General features: G+C 46.3%; 1 protein-coding gene across 4 annotated transcripts in view; it reads left to right on the forward strand.

Annotated features, from left to right (window-relative positions):
* ARMH4 (armadillo like helical domain containing 4) overlaps positions 1-18,787 on the forward strand; it is a 114,030-nt gene extending 95,243 nt beyond the window's left edge. For 2 of the 4 annotated variants that reach the window (XM_038407084.2, XM_038407085.2), the window contains exons 6-8: positions 2,623-2,654; positions 12,215-12,349; positions 12,573-18,787. In XM_038407084.2, coding sequence (XP_038263012.1) covers positions 2,623-2,654; positions 12,215-12,349; positions 12,573-12,641 — 236 coding nt within the window. In that variant the 3' untranslated portion in view covers positions 12,642-18,787. Of the gene's footprint in view, positions 1-2,622; positions 2,655-12,214; positions 12,350-12,572 lie in introns of those variants that run through there. The other 2 variants (XM_043516588.1, XR_006282083.1) reach the window with 2 other exon arrangements.
* The last annotated feature ends 418 nt before the right edge of the window (positions 18,788-19,205 follow it).

Consider the following 19,205-nt stretch of genomic DNA (forward strand, 5'->3'; position numbering starts at 1 on the left):
TTACCTATGAGAGAGACATCCATATAAAACGATGGTAGATGTCCCAAAGGCTAAGCATTTTGTCTTCAATGCCCTATGGCTGAATCTAGCATTACCAGTAGAATTAATAAATGGTGTTCCCACTGTTAATCATTTTTGGTTCTTTGAGATTATCTTGATGTTTAAGTCCATAGTGCATGACATGAAGCACAGTTTAATTCTTTGATATGACATGAGTTATCTTAACTCTGAAACGCTCAGCTGGTGATAGCATGAACCTGCAATGCATTTGTAACTAAACCACATATCCCTTGGGAGGATACTCCCAGTTCCAATAAAATCCCATGACTGACCTAATGAAGCCCCAGACTGGTGTATTGCTCCATGTGGGACTGCATGTACTCCATTCCATAGGAAAGTCACAAATCCAGCCACCATAGCAATGAACCTGCAAGGGGACAGCTCGTCTAGGAGTCATCAAACAGACCAGTGCTGATGCAGCACCTTGGAGAGCTCCTTGGATGTCCCTTAGCCACACAGCAGTATAAGTCTGCAAAGTCTTTTGAGTCCTCTCACCAGCACACAGTATTCCCATGGCTGCTAGTTCAGCGCCTTCAGTGGTAGCAAGACTAGACTGTCTAGTGTAGAATGTTCACCGGTAGCCACAGGTGCTTTAACCGCCATGTCTTCTAGGCTTACTCCGAGCAATGGTAAGAAATACGGTGCTGAATGCACCAGTAGCTGGTCTCCACTCATGCTCCCATCATTTCTGTGATCAGTAGAATTGAACTAGTGGATACAACAGGGGGAAACATTGTGGGAGAGGGAAGGAGACTGGAGCAGGCCCCTTCCCTAAGGGGCCACATTTTAAGAGCTGTGTGCACCAGATAGTCCCACATAACCCTGCATGACCTTCCTGTAATTGGGTAGAAACGGAATTATCTAGTTCGTGCATGTACAGATGACTTGCACTTGCAAATGTGAGCAGCTGGCTCAGAAAATAGCTTCCTGTTAGACTGATAGGTGGGTCTTTGGTGAATCCAACCTTCCTGGGGCTGAGACTTGAACTGAGGGCACTAGGGTATGAAATCAGTAGCTCTGCTATTTCAGCCGAAGGCAAGTATCTAACTCATGTCACTAGTGGCTGCATCCATATCTGCTTTGCAGGTTTCTTGTCACAAGAGGGCACAGCAACCTCCATTTGTTGCCAGTTAACATGCCAGGAGCACAATTTCAGTCCAGTAGAAAACTGAAGAAACTTCTCTATGGTGTCTTGAATTAAGTCAGTCACAGAAGCAATTCAGTAGCCAGAGGACTGGTGCTGAGCACTCATCATGCATCTCACACATTCCTTCTACAGCAGTTCTGCAGTATTGATGAGTTTCTCTGCAGTCTCTAGATAGGAGGGGATTTCTTTTTTTGTAACAAGGACCTGGAGTAGAGACGAGTTGATATGAGCATCTTAAAGGCAGGATAAAACTAGTGAACAGGCATAACAGACCTTTCAGAGAGACTGTTTTCAATGTGTGCTTTTCAAACATGGATTCCCCTGTATTGTCAGAAGGCAGGGCCACTTTTGTTTGCCACGGGTGGCCAGAACTGTGACTTTGACTTGCCTCTGTTTTTGAATGACTCTCTTGGTTATTTATTATTACTTTTTAATAATAATAATAATAATTAATAATGACTTGTGTAGCACTGGAAACATACACAACACTTTGCAAAATCTTACAGAGTAAGACACACTTCCTGCTCTGCAGACTCTTCAATCTAAAGGACAAATTGTGCCCTTTCTCCTTTGTGGATATGTGCAGAGTTGTAGGGGCTGAGCAAATTTCTCCAGGGCAGATGCCAGCAGACTGCCTCAGGGACTGCTTGAGGGAACATGCTGAACAGTGCTCCTGAAACCAGCTGGTGAAAGATGTAGCGTATGTCTCTTCCAGCATCAGAGGCCAGCAGGTGGGTAGTGGGGACTCAGACCTGGCTTCCCTCTGACCACAATACTCAGGGGATGCTAGGTCAACATCCTGCCTTGATCACACATAGCTGGAGTAAGAAGACCCTTGAAATGCTCTCCCATCCTAGTTCACCCACTCTGGACAAGCCAGAATGCAGCCCTATGCATAAGAGCTATCTGTGAACCCAATGGGAAAAGCAGTTTTCAGTCTCCAAGATAAACATATCCTTTTACAGAGAAAAGAATCCTTCTGAATGGGAGAGTTCAACAGAAGCAGACAGACACATTGCCTGGATAATCTACAATCGACCACTCACCACCAGATTTTTCTCCCTTGCAAACTCTATACACATGCTGGGAACTGCTGGGATGAGGGAACCAAACGTGGAACATTCATCTTCATCTTCTTTTCTTTTTCCTTCTTGAGTCCAGTGATGCCCGGATCATGCAAAATGATGCCAGATCATCTCCCATCAAGCGGAATTTGTTAACGTTTCTTTTCTGGCTGATTTGCTGCATTCTGTCTACTTAATAACTGAGAAAATATGAAACTTAATGAAAAATGAAAACTTACCCATCTGTCAAGTTTACTGTGGCTATTTGTAACAGCATCGTTACTTATGTTATATTAATTAGATACAAATTATGACTGCAATTCATATATTTTTCTCTTCCTTATTTTTTAGTGAGAAGCTGGATGGAAAAGCTAAAAGATAAGGTAGGAAACTCTTTATTTCCCTTGATTGATTTTAAAGACAATTAAATTTGGACTTTTGGAAAAAAGAAGTCTAGACTGGTGAAGTTATTTTGGAGAAGTTCTGTGATCAGGCTGGATAGCTTCTCGTTTTTCTCCTTCCATCTCCTGGTTGGTGAGAGGGAGGGAGCATTTCTCTTTCCATTTCTGGCTGCTGGAAAGACTGACCTTTTTTTTTTTTCTCCCTCTTTCCTTCTTGTCTACCTGGAGGCCTAGGACGGGATCTCCGGAGGTCTGCTCTGTGGGAGTGGCACGCTCTCAAGCAGGGAGTGTGCCTGTGCCCTAGTGCTGTTTGCTCTACCTAAGACTGAGATGACGTACCCCCACAAACATGCACTTCTAAAGCAAAGGGGGAGTGTGACTGTTCTAGGACAGAATATATGAAAGTGTATGTTCCCCTGTCCTAGTGCAGCACCCTTCCTTAATACCACTTGTGCCTGTTCTAAACCCCTGTCTTTCTGATTGCTGCCCTGCCTTCCTCCCCTCTCCTTTCAGGCCTGACCTCAGCTGTGAATCCCTCTCCCAGCACAGGGTAAGGGTTCATCTTTACTGTGTATACACTGTAATTAGACACCCGCGGCTGGCCAGTGCCAGCTGACTCAAGCTCATGGGGCTCAGGCTGTGGGGCTGTTTCATTGCAGTGTAGACGTTCGGGCCTGGGCTGCAGGCAGAGTTCTGGAACCCACCCACCTCAGAGCGCGCGAGAAAGTGTGTGTGAGAGAGCGAGAGAGTGCATGCGCATGAGAGAGAGAGGGTGTGAGAGAGAGAGCATGCACGCGTGTGAGAGAGAGAGTGGGTGTGCACGCAAGAGAGCATGCGCGTGTGCGAGTGAGAGAGAGCTCATGCATGCGAGAGAGAGATGAGAGGGCGAGTGCGTGTGAGCAAGAGAGTGCATGTGAGAGAGAGAGGATGCGAGGGCGCATGTGTGAGAGAGTGCAATGAAGTGAGCTGTAGCTCACGAAAGCTTATGCTCAAATAAATTTGTTAGTCTCTAAGGTGCCACAAGTCCTCCTTTTCTTTTTTAGAGAGAAAGCATGCATGAGAGAGACCAAGAGAGCAGGCGCATGTGTGAGAGCGTGCCAGAGAGCATGCATGTGTGCGAGAGTGTGCAAGAGAGAGCATGCATACGAGAGAGAGCGTGCATACATGCGTGCAAGAGAGCATGAGAGAGCGAGTGTGCATGCGTGTGTGAGAGAGAGAGAGAGAGAGTGCGCATGCCATGTGGCTGCTGCTGGCTCTATGTTCAAGAAGAGCTGCAACTGCCCAGAAAAGCCAAGAGGAGGTTGTGGGGGCAATGAAAGCACCAATGAAACCCAGTGTTTTGTTCACTTCCCTGGGGAGTTATCGGTGGACTCAAGGAGGACCTGTTGCACGAATCGCACGGTGGGACTCAAACAGCTTCTCAGACATTGTCCAGGGAGAAATACAAATTTTGTAATGTTGGGAAGCTACTGCAATGTTATTTCACTGACAACAAAGAAATGAAAACCAAAGAAGAATAAATCAGGTGGCCCCTGTGCTTTGAAACACATTTTATGACTCACTAGGGCTTAGAACCCCTTTTGGCAAGACCAGAACAAAAGCTCTCAGAGCGTGGACCAATGATCAGAAGGGGAAAATAACACTGATCCCAGCAGTTCCACTCACCCCCACCCAGCAACACCTACCAGAACCCGAGCCCATCACTATAGTGGGGGAGAAGGGATCAGGATAACAGTTTTCCTGGAATGGCGTGTGAGGGGATTAAGGTGAGTTTCTACTCTCCTGTGCTGAGGTGCTTGTCTGCTTGTACTAGAGAGGAGGTCCAGTGTGGGGGCTTTTAGCAAAGCATCTTAGCCTAGGACTCAAGAGAGCGATGCGAGTGTGTCAAGATGGGGGGGAGGGAGAAAACCATCTTCATGAGTAAAACAAAGACCAAGATTGAGTGTCCTGAGTAGCATGCACTCAAATGTGTTGCCTGCTAATGCCAAAGCTACCCCATTACATTGCACTGACTTGGTGTCATTTTTCTTCTCACTGAGTGTATATCTTTCATTTTGCTCCTCCTGGCATTTCCCTCCTTCGCTCTCCAGCTTTTTCCTTTCCCTGTTGCAGATGCCTGTGCGCTTTGCAATTTCAAATTGGAATTGCTCTGTTCTTTTTAATATCGATTGAGCCTGTTGCAGGCTGGTGCCATATTTCATTGCTGTGTCCCAACCCAGGCTTTACTGCCGTTGTTCCAGTGTAAAAAAAAGAAATCTGTTAGCGTCCACATTATGGAAGGATTTGCCTCAGATTCACAGACATCCCAGGGGATGGGAATTATACTGGGGGCTGATTTTTTTTTCATGCTACTTTTCATTATCTAGATTCATAGATTCATAGATACTAAGGTCAGAAGGGACCATTCTGATCATCTAGTCCGACCTCCTGCACAGCGCAGGCCACAGAATCTCACCCACCCACTCCTATGAAAAACCTCACCCATGTCTGAGCTATTGAAGTCCTTAAATCATGGTTTAAAGACTTCAAGGAGCAGAGAAGCCTCCCTCAAGTCAACCATGCCCCATGCTACAGCGGAAGGTGAAAAACCTCCAGGGCCTCTCCAATCTGCCCTGGAGGAAAATTCCTTCCCGACCCCAAATATGGCAATCAGCTAAACCCTGAGCATATGGGCAAGATTCACCAGCCACATACTACAGAAAATTCTTTCCTGGGTAATTCAGATCCCATCCATCTAATATCCCATCTCAGGGGATTTGGCCTATTTATCCTGAATATTTAAAGATCAATTACTTACCAAAATCCCATTATCCCATCATACCATCTCCTCCATAAACTTATCAAGTAGAATCTTAAAACCAGATAGATCTTTTGCCCCCACTGCTTCCCTTGGAAGGCTATTCCAAAACTTCACTCCTCTGATGGTTAAAAACCTTCGTCTGATTTCAAGTCTAAACTTCCTGGTGGCCAGTTTATACTCATTTGTTCTTGTGTCCACATTGGTGCTGAGCTGAAATAATTCCTCTCCCTCTCCGGTATTTATCCCTCTGATATATTTATAGAGCGCAATCATATCTCCCCTCAACCTTCTTTTAGTTAGGCTAAACAAGCCAAGCTCCTTGAGTCTCCTTTCATAAGACAAGTTTTCCATTCCTCGGATCATCCTAGTAGCCCTTCTCTGTACCTGCTCCAGCTTGAATTCATCCTTTTTAAACATGGGAGACCAGAACTGCACACAGTATTCCAGGTGAGGTCTCACCAGTGCTTTGTATAACGGTACTAAAACCTCCTTATCCCTACTGGAAATGCCTCTCCTGATGCATCCCAAAACCGCATTAGCTTTTTTCACAGCCATATCACATTGGCAGCTCATAGTCATCCTATGATCAACCAATACTCCAAGGTCCTTCTCCTCTTCCGTTAATTCTAATTGATGCATCCCCAATTTATAACTAAAATTCTTGTTATTAATCCCTAAATGCATAACCTTACACTTCTCACTATTAAATTTCATCCTTTACTTTATTTCATCCATTACTATTACTCCAGTTTACAAGGTCATACAGATCCTCCTTTATAATATCCCGATCCTTCTCCGAATTGGCAATACCTCCCAGCTTTGTATCGTCTGCAAACTTTATTAGCACACTCCCACTTTTTGTGCCAAGGTCAGTAATAAAAAGATTAAATAAGATTGGTCCCAAAACCGATCCCTGAGGAACTCCACTGGTAACCTCCCTCCAACCTGACAGTTCGCCTTTCAGTAGGACCCATTGCAGTCTCCCCTTTAACCAATTCCTTATCCACCTTTTGATGATCATATTGATCCCCATCTTCTCCAATTTAACTAATAATTCCCCATGTGGCACGGTATCAAATGCCTTACTGAAATCTAGGTAAATTAGATCCACTGCATTTCCTTTATCTAAAAAATCTGTTACCTTTTCTAGTAACACTTTGTTCCAGTTCAAAAAAATAAACACCCCAACATAAAATGCTAAATAAAACCACTCACTCAACCTCTTGTATCCTTTTTTCCTATTGAGACTCCTAGTAAGATTTAGGCTTAATAGTTTCTCTTCTCTGCGCAGGATTGCACTTGGACTAGTATACGGCAAAATTCTGGCCACTTGAACCCCTTACTGCCTCCTGTCCCAATTCTCCACCAGCCCATCTGACCTCTGACGGCTCAGGTCCTGTGCCAAAGGGAGTGTGCCGTGGTTCTGCGAGAACGCTGCGTGGAACTGCTTTGGGAGGCAGGGAGTGCATGTAAATGAGCCATCCATGCAATCCTATCTTTGGGCTCCATTCAGGGGCTGTGGAAATGCCACTGGGGATGGGCAGATAAGGGGTCACTAAACTAATGTCCCCTTTCCTCTTCAGTTTTGGGGGGGGGTTAGGGATCATGGGAGTGTCTTCCCCCTCTTCCAAATGTCATGAGGGGGGTTCTTTGCCCCAGTTAGCTCTATTCCACTTGCAGCCAGCATGTAGAGTGATGCCCGTGTGGCCTCTTTAAAGTCCTATGTTGTTGACCCTTCCAAGCCCTGTGGAGTCAGGCAGGCCCTACTCATGGGCAGAACCTGCCAAATATCACCTTCATGGGAGCAGTCAGGTTCCCCCCACAGGGCTGGGTGCAGAGGAGTGGCTACACAGCTGCCCCTGAAGTGGGGTTTCCCACTGAGTATACATGCAGCACTCCACGGGCTAGGGTGTGAGATAGTAGGGCCAGGATTTAGCCCATACTGCAGGCATTTGGATACAGGACCCTGACACAATTGCATGAGGAAGCTCTAGAAAGGAGCACAGATTTGCTAGGGTCATGGCTGGCTAGAGAATCAAGATTCGGACACAGAACAAACACAGCTTTCTGGATTGGAAACCATGCCTGGGCTAATGCTAACAGCAAGCATTTCAAGCTCCCCTCGTGGTCTGTACTCACAGCAAAATTCCAGGAATAGAAATGCCCATAGTGTATTAATTAGGTCACACAATTAAGGCACCTTAATTAACTCTCTGAAATTTAGCCATTCAACTGTATTCTTCCTAACCTCCTTTTGCAGTAACTTTCCTTTGGAGGGAGGCTACATTTTCAAAGAATGCACTTGCAGCATGCGGTAATGTGCCATTAAACACACAGTGAATGCAAACAAACAGCAAACACATTCCTCAGGCCTTGGGATACAGGGATAAAGCTGTTACTATGGGAAGAGCCATTCCTGTACCAGATAGACAAGGAGGGTGAGGTAATATCTTTTGTTGGACCCTCATGCACTTTGTCTCTAATGTCCTGGGATCAACACGGCTACAGTTCTGTAACAGCTCTAAGAGAGCCATGATATTAAGAGGGGTTTATGATGTGGACAGTGTATAAATCAGCTCTCACTAACAACTTCTTTCTCGGGAAAGTATGTATTTTCATTCTCCAGATTAAAATCCAAAGGCAATGCGTGCCAAATAGCATTTTTCCATGTAGTGGTTTATGGAAGAAAAGCATTTATGGTTAAGAAGCATGTGTCAGATTCTTCTAGCTCAGGGATGGGCAAACGTTTTGGCCCGAGGGATGGGGTGAGGGCTCTGGCTGGGGGCGTGGGCTCTGGGGTGGGGCCAGAAATGAGGAGTCAGGATGTGGGAGGGGGCTCTGGACTGAGGGTGTTCAGCTAGTGGGAGGGGGATCAGGGCTGGGGCAAGGGGTTGGGGTGCGGGAGGGGGTCAGGGGTGCAGGCTCTGGGCAGCGCTTACCTCAAGCAGCTCCCAGAAGCAGAGGCATGTCCCCCCCTCCGGCTCCTATGCGGACCCACAGCCAGGCAGCTCTGTGCGCTGCCTTGTCCGCCGGCGCCACCCTGCAGCTCCCATTGGCCATGGTTCCTGGTCAGTGGGAGCTGCGGGGGCGGTGCTTGGGCAAGGGCAGTATGCGGAGCCCCCTGACTGCCCCTTGTAGGAGCTGGAGAGGGAACATGCTGCTGCTTCTGGGAGCAGCACAGAGTGGGGCAAGCGCCTGACCCCACTCCCCAGGTGGAACACTGGAGTGGGACAAGCCCTGGCCCCACTCCCCGGGGGAAACTCGAGGGCTGGATTAAAACGTCTGGAGGGCTGGATGCGGCCCCCGGGCTGTAATTTGCCCACCTCTGTTCTAGCCTGAGATTCCCTCAGCTGAATGTGTATGATTGCAAATGAATGAGGACTAAAACTAAAAGGCCCCCCATTTTCAGCAGGCCTCTGAATTGTGCATGTATCCATCTGCATGTGTCAAAACCATTTTGGACACTTACACTTGCATTTGTATGTGCATATATGGAAGGGTAAGGACCTGACTGACTAAGCTGTGTGTGCAATGCCAGAGCTGTTTGTACATGCAAATTTTGGGTGCACCCAAATCATAGGAGCACTAAAAATGTGGGTTAATTTTCATTTAAAACAGTAAAATGTAAAACAACACACATTTTTTAAAAAGCATTTTTGTAAATCTAGCAGTTATTTCCAAAATATTCATTTTTTTTGTTACTGGCCATTTCCCAGATTATAAACTTCCAGGCATGCAGACTTGCTTAGAATCAATAGTGAATTTAAATCAGGTTATCCTAGCTGCATTTCTCACAGTGAGTGTTTTTTTCTTGGCTGAGTTACATGTTGCTTCTCAGCTGTGATAACAGCATTCCCTTAGTTTTACCGTACTGCCCACTTAAATAATGCAGTAGAAAATTCACCCCTCCTTAAAAACAAGCTAAGTAATTTGGCTTTGTGCATGGAACCAAGCGGGAATGGGATGGAGCTGGGCATTCACCATCTTTCCCCAATCTGTGGGCACAGTCTGAGACTGCTGTAGAACTCCTCTCCAACCACTGTTTCAGCTGCTGGGCTGGAATAGCATCCCTCTGAGTAGGAAATCTTGGACCACTGGATCAGTTTAAACATAGGTCCTGTAGCTGCCTTGTTATCATGTCCACAGCACCTCCCGCCTCATTGGCCTGTCTGAAGCTAGTACAGAGTCCTTCTCTGGGGTCTGGGCAAAATTTTTCAGCCAAAACATTGTACTGGTAGAAAAAGCCGATTCAGGTTGAGCAGAATATTTAGCAAATTTGTGTTGATTTCGGTGACTTATTTCAGTTGGGGGGAAAAATCATAAGTTTTGTTTTGACACTTTTGATCTAAAGCAACATTTTCTTTCAAAATTATCTTTGATTTTATTTTTAAAACAGGGCAGGGAGCCTTGAAATCACTCTAGTTGAAGCATTTTTTCCTGACCTTTTGATTTGCCCTAAATTTTAATAAGTTTCAATTCTGGGTTGACCTGAAACAATCCCCCCCCGCCCCCCGAAATTCCAGCAAACTGAAATATCCATTGTTTGCCCAGCTTTCGTACGCAGTGCAGAGACTCCCTGCCAATGCCAGTGTGGCCCCATCTACGTGGTGTTCTCCTTATTGCAGATTGGAGAGCTTGTATTTAACAGCCTAATTATTTCTATATAGGTATTAACCCAGCAATGAGAGCCTGCAGCAAGCCAATGTGTCCTGTTCTCTGCAGTCCAGAACCCCGCCTTCCAAAATGGAGAATGACCATTGTTCTCTGCAGCCATATGTTTGCACAATGACAGCCACTACACACACACGTGTGTACTCAAATCCCCCGACATCCTTGTACAACAGCTATTTCTCATGCACACGCATGTGCGCACACACAGGCACAGACCCATCCTAGCGTATAGAATCATAGACTATCAGGGTTGGAAGGGACCTCAGGAGGTCATCTAGTCCAACCCCCTACTCAAAGTAGGACCAGTCCCCAACTAAGTGGGACAGAAGGCCTTTGGGTGGAGGGTGACATTAGCCCTGGCTGAGTTTCAAAGAATGCATTTTAAGCACACAGCAGCGCACAATTAACCACGCACCAGGGAATGCAAAGAAGTGGCCATGATTCCATAAGAGAACTGAAGCTCCTGGCCAATTGTTCCCTACCCTGAACTCACATAAGCCCAGGCTCCTTTATTGCTGTGCTCTGATTTAGGCACACCTCATGTCAGAGGTGTGGTGTTCAACATGCAATGGGTCTGTTGACGTGCCCGTCTAGACACACAATTAGTTATAGGTATACAACACAGGCTTTTTTCTCTCCCCCATGGTCCCCTGTTAACAGTGACACTGGGCCACCGGCCCACAGCATTTGCAATCCAGTGCCTCATTTATTTCCTTTCTTAAGAGTATGGAACGGTGGTAACTGTTGTCAAATCCTTTGTTATTCATTGTCCCTGTGCAACCTTTGGGGCACAGCTGGTTACAGGCTGGGAGTGAGCGAAGAGTCATTCCAACTCGAAACCACAGCCTGCCTTAAAAAGACAAAGGGACAAATTCACCCTGACGTACATAGGTAACTCCAGTGATGTCAGTGGAGTTGCAGCCACATATGACAGTGGTGGCTTCAACCCAGAGTTTTTAATGGAACTTGACCCTTTACACCAGGGGTGGCCAACCTGCGGCTCCGGAGCCCCATGCGGCTCTTCAGAAGTTAATATGCGGCTCCTTGTATAGGCACCAACTCCGGGGCTGGAGCTACAGGCACCAATTTTCCAATGTGCGGAGGGTGCTCACGGCTCAACCACTGGCTCTCCCACAGGCCTGTCCCCACTCCACCCCTTCCCACCCCCTCCCCTAAGCCTGCAGTGCCCTTGCTCCTCCCCCGCCCCCAAACCTCCTGCACCCCACGAAACAGCTGATCAGGTGGTGTGGGGAGGGAGGGGGAGGCACTGATTGGCGGAGCTGCTGGTGGGCGGGAGGCACTGGGAGTAGGGCAGGGGAGCTAATGGGGGGCTGCTGACATATTACTGTGGCTCTTTGGCAATGTACATTGGTAAATTCTGGCTCTTTCTCAGGCTCAGGTTGGCCACCCCTGGTTTAGAAGTTTGGCTCAGGCAGGGATTTAAAACATGAGGGGGTTGATGTTGTCTGAAACTCATTTAGTCTGTCCCTAATTTTCAGATCCCACAGTGTTGAGCGCAGTACAAATACCTCAATAGGCCAGGTATTGTGCAAAGAGACTCATCTTAGGCTATATAGCAAATTGTCTTGCTTTCATTAAAAACTGATGTGGGGGGAAGATTATCTCATCTCTGCCTTCTGCAGCATTCTTACACCCTCCTCTGAAGCAGCTGGCTCTGGTTACTATTAGAGTCAGGAAGTGGAGAAGATCTCGGGTCTGATCTAGTCTGTCAGCTCCTATGTTCATATGCAAAAACTGAGGCTGATAAATGTGTATACCTGAAGGCTAGACAATTTATATTGTTGCGTCTCCATGCATTTTAAAAGGGATAATGATACCTCTCCTATAAAGTTTTTGGAGAGCTACTGATGAAAAGCACGATATAAGAGCAAGGTGGTGTTATAAATAGTTCTGAGCCCTTCCCACTTTTTTCAAGGGTGTTTGGTTGTGTTTGGGAACATACTGTAAAATAAAGCATAGAAATACACTGCAGTCTTACGCCAGTGGAGAAAGGACCACTTTGAATTGCTTGCCTCTTTAGTATTGCTGTGATTGTCTCCTTTTCATGTAGGCGGGATACATGTCTGGGATGCTGGTTCCTGTGGGGGTTGGAATAGCTGGAGCCCTGTTTATCCTGGGAGCGCTCTACAGCATTAAGATCATGAATCGCCGAAGGAGAAACGGCTCCAAAAGGCATAAAAGAAAGGTAAAGCAAATGTAAAGAAAACCCAGATCTGCTCTCCTGACCACTCTCCTGTTCCCGTTTGTGGTTCATAAAGTAGATACAAGCTAATTGTGGAGCATCTTTGTGTGTTTGGGTTGAAATGGACCACTGCTCTAGATTATATTAATTATAGTGGGGGAGGGGTGGGTGAAGGAATTGAAAGGTTTTGCCCATGTAATTAAATTTATGGTTTTCTTTTCCTTAGCAGAGGGAATTTAACAGCATGCAAGATCGAGTAATGCTCTTAGCTGATAGCTCTGAAGATGAATTTTGAACCTGACTGCAGAGCTGTTGTGATATCCAGTGACTTTTTCGGGGGCAAGGGGAGAGGAGGGAGCAAAAGGAAGGCATTTGTGCTGCATCACTGCTATCAGCCACCACGTGCCACTGTGTAGTGGTTTTTACATCCTGGCAAAACAGGCATGTTGTATTCTAAATGTAATGCGCAATGATGTTTGTTTTTATACAGTAGTGAGATTACACATTCACACAGTGCACCTCATTGAAATGCAGAATAGGTATTGTTACAGCTGGAGCTGATACTAATGGATGGTGACTTTGTGTTGATCACAGTGTAATATTTTTGTTCCAGCTGATGGTAACTAATCATAATTATTGCTGTCACCTAATTTCAGGATGGAAACCTTCACCGAGAATGACTTCTGTCCAATTAGTTAACTGTAAATGTTATATTACCGGAGCTAGAGTTTGTCAGTGCTACAATTAGCTGTTCTGCTTAATTAACAAAGTACACACTTGAACCACTTCCCTTGTCAATAGGGAGATGCCCAAATACAGTCCAATTATGGACATAATAATAGGCTCATTTGTACGTTCCTTGCCCCAATTTCCCTTGTCCTTTTAAAAAATCCTCCTTTTAACTGTGTTCCATGTTTAGGGAAAACATATGGAAATGGCAACAAAACATGATTCCCAGCCTAAATATTCAGTGTAGTTTTCACCAGCATTATAACAGCACAGCAAATGCCACCACACGCACATTGACAAATGCTAAGATGCTCTTTGCATGAATCTCTTAGCTTTTATTCAGTGTGCCGTTGGAATATCAAGCAAGCAAAAGAAACTGGAAAAAGCAGGCTCGGGAGTTTGCATCTTAAGGGGCTTGTCTGATTATTTGTTTGGTGTGGTTCACCTGTCATGCAGAGCTCTGCCCTCTTAGCAGTACTAGAGAAATAATAATGGAGTGTCTGTCTCTTTTCACAATTGGTAACTAACTGTTATAAGCGTCACGGACACCTGTGGCTCTCTGCATCATGGAAGCTGCATAATGCTGTGGCTATGTCCTGCCATCTGATTGATCAGGAAAGCAGGTAGTGTGTGGGATGCAGGAGGGATGGCAAATGAAGGCTGACAGCTCATCCAAAAGGAGCTCTCCTCCTCTTGAGTGCTGAAGAGGACCTCACCTGTGGCTGATTTTTTTGGACAAGATTCAGATCAGGTTTAGAAGTCGTGCCAGCACAAGGCTGCCATGCATGTGGCTGTAGATGGGTAGGCAATCATGGCTGGGGTACGTATGGTTATAGATAGCAAAGGCCGCATCAGTGGGGAGGGAAGTCAAGGCTGGGATACATGTGGCCAAACAGAAAAGGCTCTCAGGACTGCAGCATGTGTGGTTGTGGGTGGAATGGGGTCAGACTGGGAACATGTGGGCACAGGCTAGAAGGCAGCTGAGGCTAGAGTGAAGGCAGCCATAGCTTAAAAAGGTTTTAGGATGGGGTGTGTGTGGCCATCGGTGGAAAGACAATCAAAGCTGTAGTACGCAGGTGGCTCAGGCTGGGGGAAAGTGGCCTTACTGGTCATTTCATTAGCAAGCGTGAGCAGCATCAACATGTACAGTTGATCTCAAAATTACACAGGGAATTAGGAAAACATGTTTCTGGAACTGGACAGGAAAGAAGGGGCATTGCCGCTGAGCTGGTTGGTTGGTTGGTTGTTTCAGCCCAGAATATGTGCCATGTTTTGTGGTTATTTTTTAAAAAAAGGCCCCTTATTTCCTCTGCTCTGGCGTGCAGTGAGATGGCTGCTTCATTCTGCAGCCATATTAAACTGATGCAAAAATCCTTATTCCCAAGCTGGAAATTGCCCCTATTCCAGGGAACCTTGATTAAAGCTGCTATGAGTCGAGGAGACAAGATGAGTCAAGTAAGGTCAGGAGGCTGCTCGTTTATCTAGATCGATCCCTCTAAACCTTTGAAAGAAGTACGAGAGATGCATTTGAAGAATAGACAGGGTATGATTGAATTCTTTGTAAAGGTGAAAAGGACTGGCTAATTGCCAAGATGCGACATAGCAAAGCCCTGTAAGTTACACCAATGGCTTGCGAGGATGGTACAGAAGCCAGAGATACAGGGAGGCCCCACTTCTGCCCTATCACCCTGCCCATACCCTCCACCCTGTGGGGGCCAGTATCATTTGAGTGTGTAAATTCTATCATTGGCATGCACAGGTGATAGTGATCAAACACTGCACGGGCACATGATTGTGCGTGCAAAGCTGAGGCTTATGCTTTGAAAATCTGACTGGCTGCTGACTGCAGAAAACAGCTCACACATCAACCATGGATACAGTGCGAACCAGAAAAACTGGATTACTTCTCTGGGATAGTAATAGCTCTTCCTCTGGAAATGAAGGGCCAGTGGTCTGCAGAGTGTCCTGCACAAATGTGATGTGTAATAACAAGTTTGCTCACCGAAACCGAGGTTCTTTGCAGTATCTCTTTCCCATGTTACGGTGGTTTCCCTTGAGAATGAAAGAAAGGACCAGCAGGATTTGAAATGCACCTACTGATGAGTCTTCCAATCTGACAACTCTGCATGGTGAGTCAGGGATTTCTCAACGAACACGTGGAAAATGGAGGTGGACTAAGGCTAAGCAGAGCCAGTTCCAACAAAATGTTGGGGTCCGCCTGGAGAGTGTCTTCCTTCAAGCACCTCTCTGGGACAGACTTTCCCTCCCAATACCTCCAGATAGACTTTTGTCTTCCACCCCCGGATCTTTGGTCTTCCTGCCTTGCTAGGCAGTCCCAGATCCCTTGGCAGCAATCACCTGTTCGTTCTGTAAAAGTGGCAAAGAGTCCTGTGGCACCTTATAGACTAACAGATGTATTGGAGCATAGGCTTCCGTGGGTGAATACCCACTTCATCAGATGCATGTAGTGGAAGTTTCCAGAGGCAGGTATAAATATGCAAGCAAGAATCAGGCTAGGGATGTTTGTTCTGTTGCCACTTGCTACTCTGCCTCTCACTGGTGCTCTGAGGTGTCTCTGTCCATGAGGTCTGGATCTCAAGGATCCTCCCTAAATCCACCCGGGAAACATATAGCAATTATTTAAATGCAGCTTAAATCCAGTGGCAGGGTTGTTTGTTCTTATAACAGTTGGTTAAAGCCTCTTTCCCTCAGAGCTAGGGCTCAGTCCTAGCTAGGAGAAGCATTTCCTCTTGGAATGAATGCCCGCTCTATCCTTCTCTCTCTCTCAAGTTGCTTGGAGGAGGAGAGATGGTTTTGGGATGTTGCCAGTTTACAAAATGAGGAGCTTTGCTGGCTAACTACCTGCTCCAGCTGAGGCCTCTGGTAATGGGGAGATCTTTTGCTTTGAACTCTTTGAGGACCTGGCCGGGCTTGTGGCCAGGTCTGATGGTGGAAGCGAAGCCTTCAGCAGAGTGACTTGCATCCCGGCTCAGCTTAATTAACGTTGTCTCAGCCAGAATCAGCTTTTAGCAGGCTGGGAGCAAGAGACTATACAGGCAACTGTTGGATATTTGTGGAAATTGTTCTTCCATCTTAAAGAGAGAGGCAAAAGAAGAAGATATGGGCTAAGGGCATGAACCGTTCTGTAGGAGTGGGTGTAACTGACTTTGGAGCAGCAAGGTTAGTAACTGGTCTCACTGGGCTCTTTGCCAGCGGCGATGCCCCGGAAGACAGATCTGAGCTGGTAGCGGGAAGGTGAGCTGCTGGGGGAGATGAGAGTCAAAGGACTCGGGATGGCTCAGTGAGACCCAAACGGCTGGGAATCAGCAGGGCTTTCTGCAAGGACAGCCTCTGCATTGTGCTCCGGCTAGTGACTGTTCACAAGGGGTAACAGCAGTGTGGGGCTCTGTGCAGTAGATTTGTAGCGTGTGTTGACTGAGCAGGAAAAGAGGAAGCATGGGGTTGAGGGGGAACCCAGTGCTAGGAATGTAAATAACGCTGCTGTGGCAGCACTGAAAGGAGACCAGGGCCCCTCAGATGGGGATGTCAGCTTGCTGGATTGGAAAAGTTGCTAGCCAGCCATTCCGGCCTTTCGTTGGGCTAATAAAGCCGTAGTTTGGGAAATGCTAACTTTGTACGCTCAACCATTTCTCCTTTTTCCCCACTGTCATTAAGTTCATAAGAAATTAAAAGGAAGGCTGCCTGTGGAAATGATGAAGCTGCATTTAAAGGAAACAGCTGCATTTCTCTCTTCTTGTCTGTCCTGGTGTGTTTGACAGCCAAGAACAGCTCAGTAATATCAGGGATTTTATTCACTCTGCCTGTACCAGGCACGTGTGCTAACCACAGGGCTGTAACAGCTGTGTCTGAAGTAGGGTCTGACAGGTAAATGCAAACTTCCCAATGGTTAAATAGCACTTAGGTGCAGGAAGTAGGGGTGCGGGAGGTGCTGCAGCACCCCCTGGCTTGAAGTGGTTTCCATTATATGCAGGGTTTGCAGTTTGGTTCCATGGCTCTCGGTGCCCCCACTATACAAATTGTTCCAGTGGCCCTGTTATAGTGAGATGTGAGCTGCCGTAGCAGGAAATGCCAAGCTCGCTGAGATGCGCTACACTTCCTGGTCATGTTAAATGTCAGCCATTGTGGTCCCTCTGGGGGCCAGGGTGCATCCGCCTATGGGAAGCAGCAGAGGGCCTATGAAACTGTCAGGTGACGCTCAAGAGGCCCTGATCCAAAGACCGATGAAGTCGATGGAAAGACACCCATTGACATCAGTGGGCTTTGAATGAGGCTCAGAGTTTCCAGCTAATCTCCTCCTCCCCCGCAGGGTGCTGGAGAGGAGGCAAGTGGCATAGCCTTCCATAGCGTTTGAAGGGAAAGCCCTGGTCCAGCAGATACAGGGACATCCACAGAAAGGGCTGGTCCCTCTATGCTTTTGTTCTGGGCCCCTTGACATCATGACTCCCTCAGGAATGGGGCTGTCATTAGCCAGGCATGCACTGTCTGGGCAAAACCATTCCCTCGGGAGGGCTGCAGGCATGTGGCGCAACATAATGCAGATTCTAGCAGCACTGGTATAGACAGCTGCTTGGAGAGTCTCTCCTCTGATGAGGAGCATGCCACAAAATTGAGCTGCGACCTGGATCTTCCGATCCAGCTCCCCCTCTGCACAGACAAGTAGAGACTACGGCCAGGCCCATTATTAGGCTGCCAGTGAAAAATCATTTTGGAATGTCTTTGGAAAGGAGGCTGGGCCTGATCCAATGCCCGTTGAAGTCAATCAGAGTTGGAGCTGGCCTTCGGTATGCACGCACCGTTTAACTGCATGTCCATCCAGGATCTGTTCCAAAGGCAGACAGCGGAAAGACTTCAGAGGACTTTAAAATTGCTTCCCAGACAGCAACCTGGGTTTTACCAGTAGCTGGACAAATCCATTTGAAATAATCGGGATGCAGACAGGGTGGGAGTCGTGTCCTGTGGGAATAGGGTGCCCAGACAGCAAGTGTGAAAAATCAGGACATGGGGGTATAGGGTACTAGGCACCTCTATAAGACAAAGCCCTGAATATCAGGACATATGGTCACCCTAATATAAGAGCTGAAACCTCCCGTCTCTTAAGGCTTTCTTGATTTTATTTGTACTTATGTCTTAAAATAAACCACTTCTTTTTTTTTTAAACTGCTTTTTAAAACCGTACTTGTTTCTGGCCCTACATTGCAACAGTGGACTATCAGCCTCTGAAAATAGGGGTGTATCATGAAACTGTCGGCCCAGTCGTAACCACAGTGCAATGATCCCTTTGCTTGGCACAAGGCAGGTAGCTTGCTTCTGTTACTCAGCGGAAGCCTGGTTAGGAATTTCATGCTAGCACAAGCCACAATTTATTATAGGCATCACAAAAGAGTTTCACTGTTTAAAGTTTTGGTTCAAATGGGAGGAACAGGCCTGCTTGATGTGCAGTTCTTGTCATGACAGAAGTACCTTTACTGTACAGCTGCTGATTTTAAAACATCTATCATGCTGGATGTTCACCTTCTATTACATTTTTTTTTTTTTTGGACTGCATGGCTTCCATAAAGCGCTAACAATAGACCCTTGTGCTTTCCTGTGGTTTTCTATTCCAAACAAGAACTACTGCTCATATTGTACCAATGGAATGTAGCACTTTGTTAAATTAAAATATCAGAAAATAAAAGCTGTCCATCATATCTACCTTTAATTGACTCGCATCCTTGATTTATGGTTGTCACTTTGGCTTTTTTATTAATATTTGAATCATATTTTTAAGACCCAAGCTTTTCTTTTCTTTTCTGATTTGTTTGCATGTTTTAGGGGCCTGTGCAAGATTCTGTCTGGGACTGAAGCGTGATATTTCTGCAGTTTTCCAGGAGTTAAATGCAAACAATCCAGGAGATCCAGAAATAGGTTCTACGAATATTTTATAAAGAAAATAGACCTGTTATCAAGTAATGCACTGGTGCACAGATACTGATTAGAGGAAGCATTTATTTTGTGCAAATGATACAGAGGAATGGAAACAATTTGAAAGTGAAAAATGTCGACCATATTTTTCAAACAAGTGTACACTATTGTGTATGCAATCTGCCCATTGCATGCATAGGTCAAAGGC

Source organism: Dermochelys coriacea, chromosome 6, assembly GCF_009764565.3.
Source record: "Dermochelys coriacea isolate rDerCor1 chromosome 6, rDerCor1.pri.v4, whole genome shotgun sequence".
NCBI classification, from domain to species: domain Eukaryota; kingdom Metazoa; phylum Chordata; order Testudines; family Dermochelyidae; genus Dermochelys; species Dermochelys coriacea.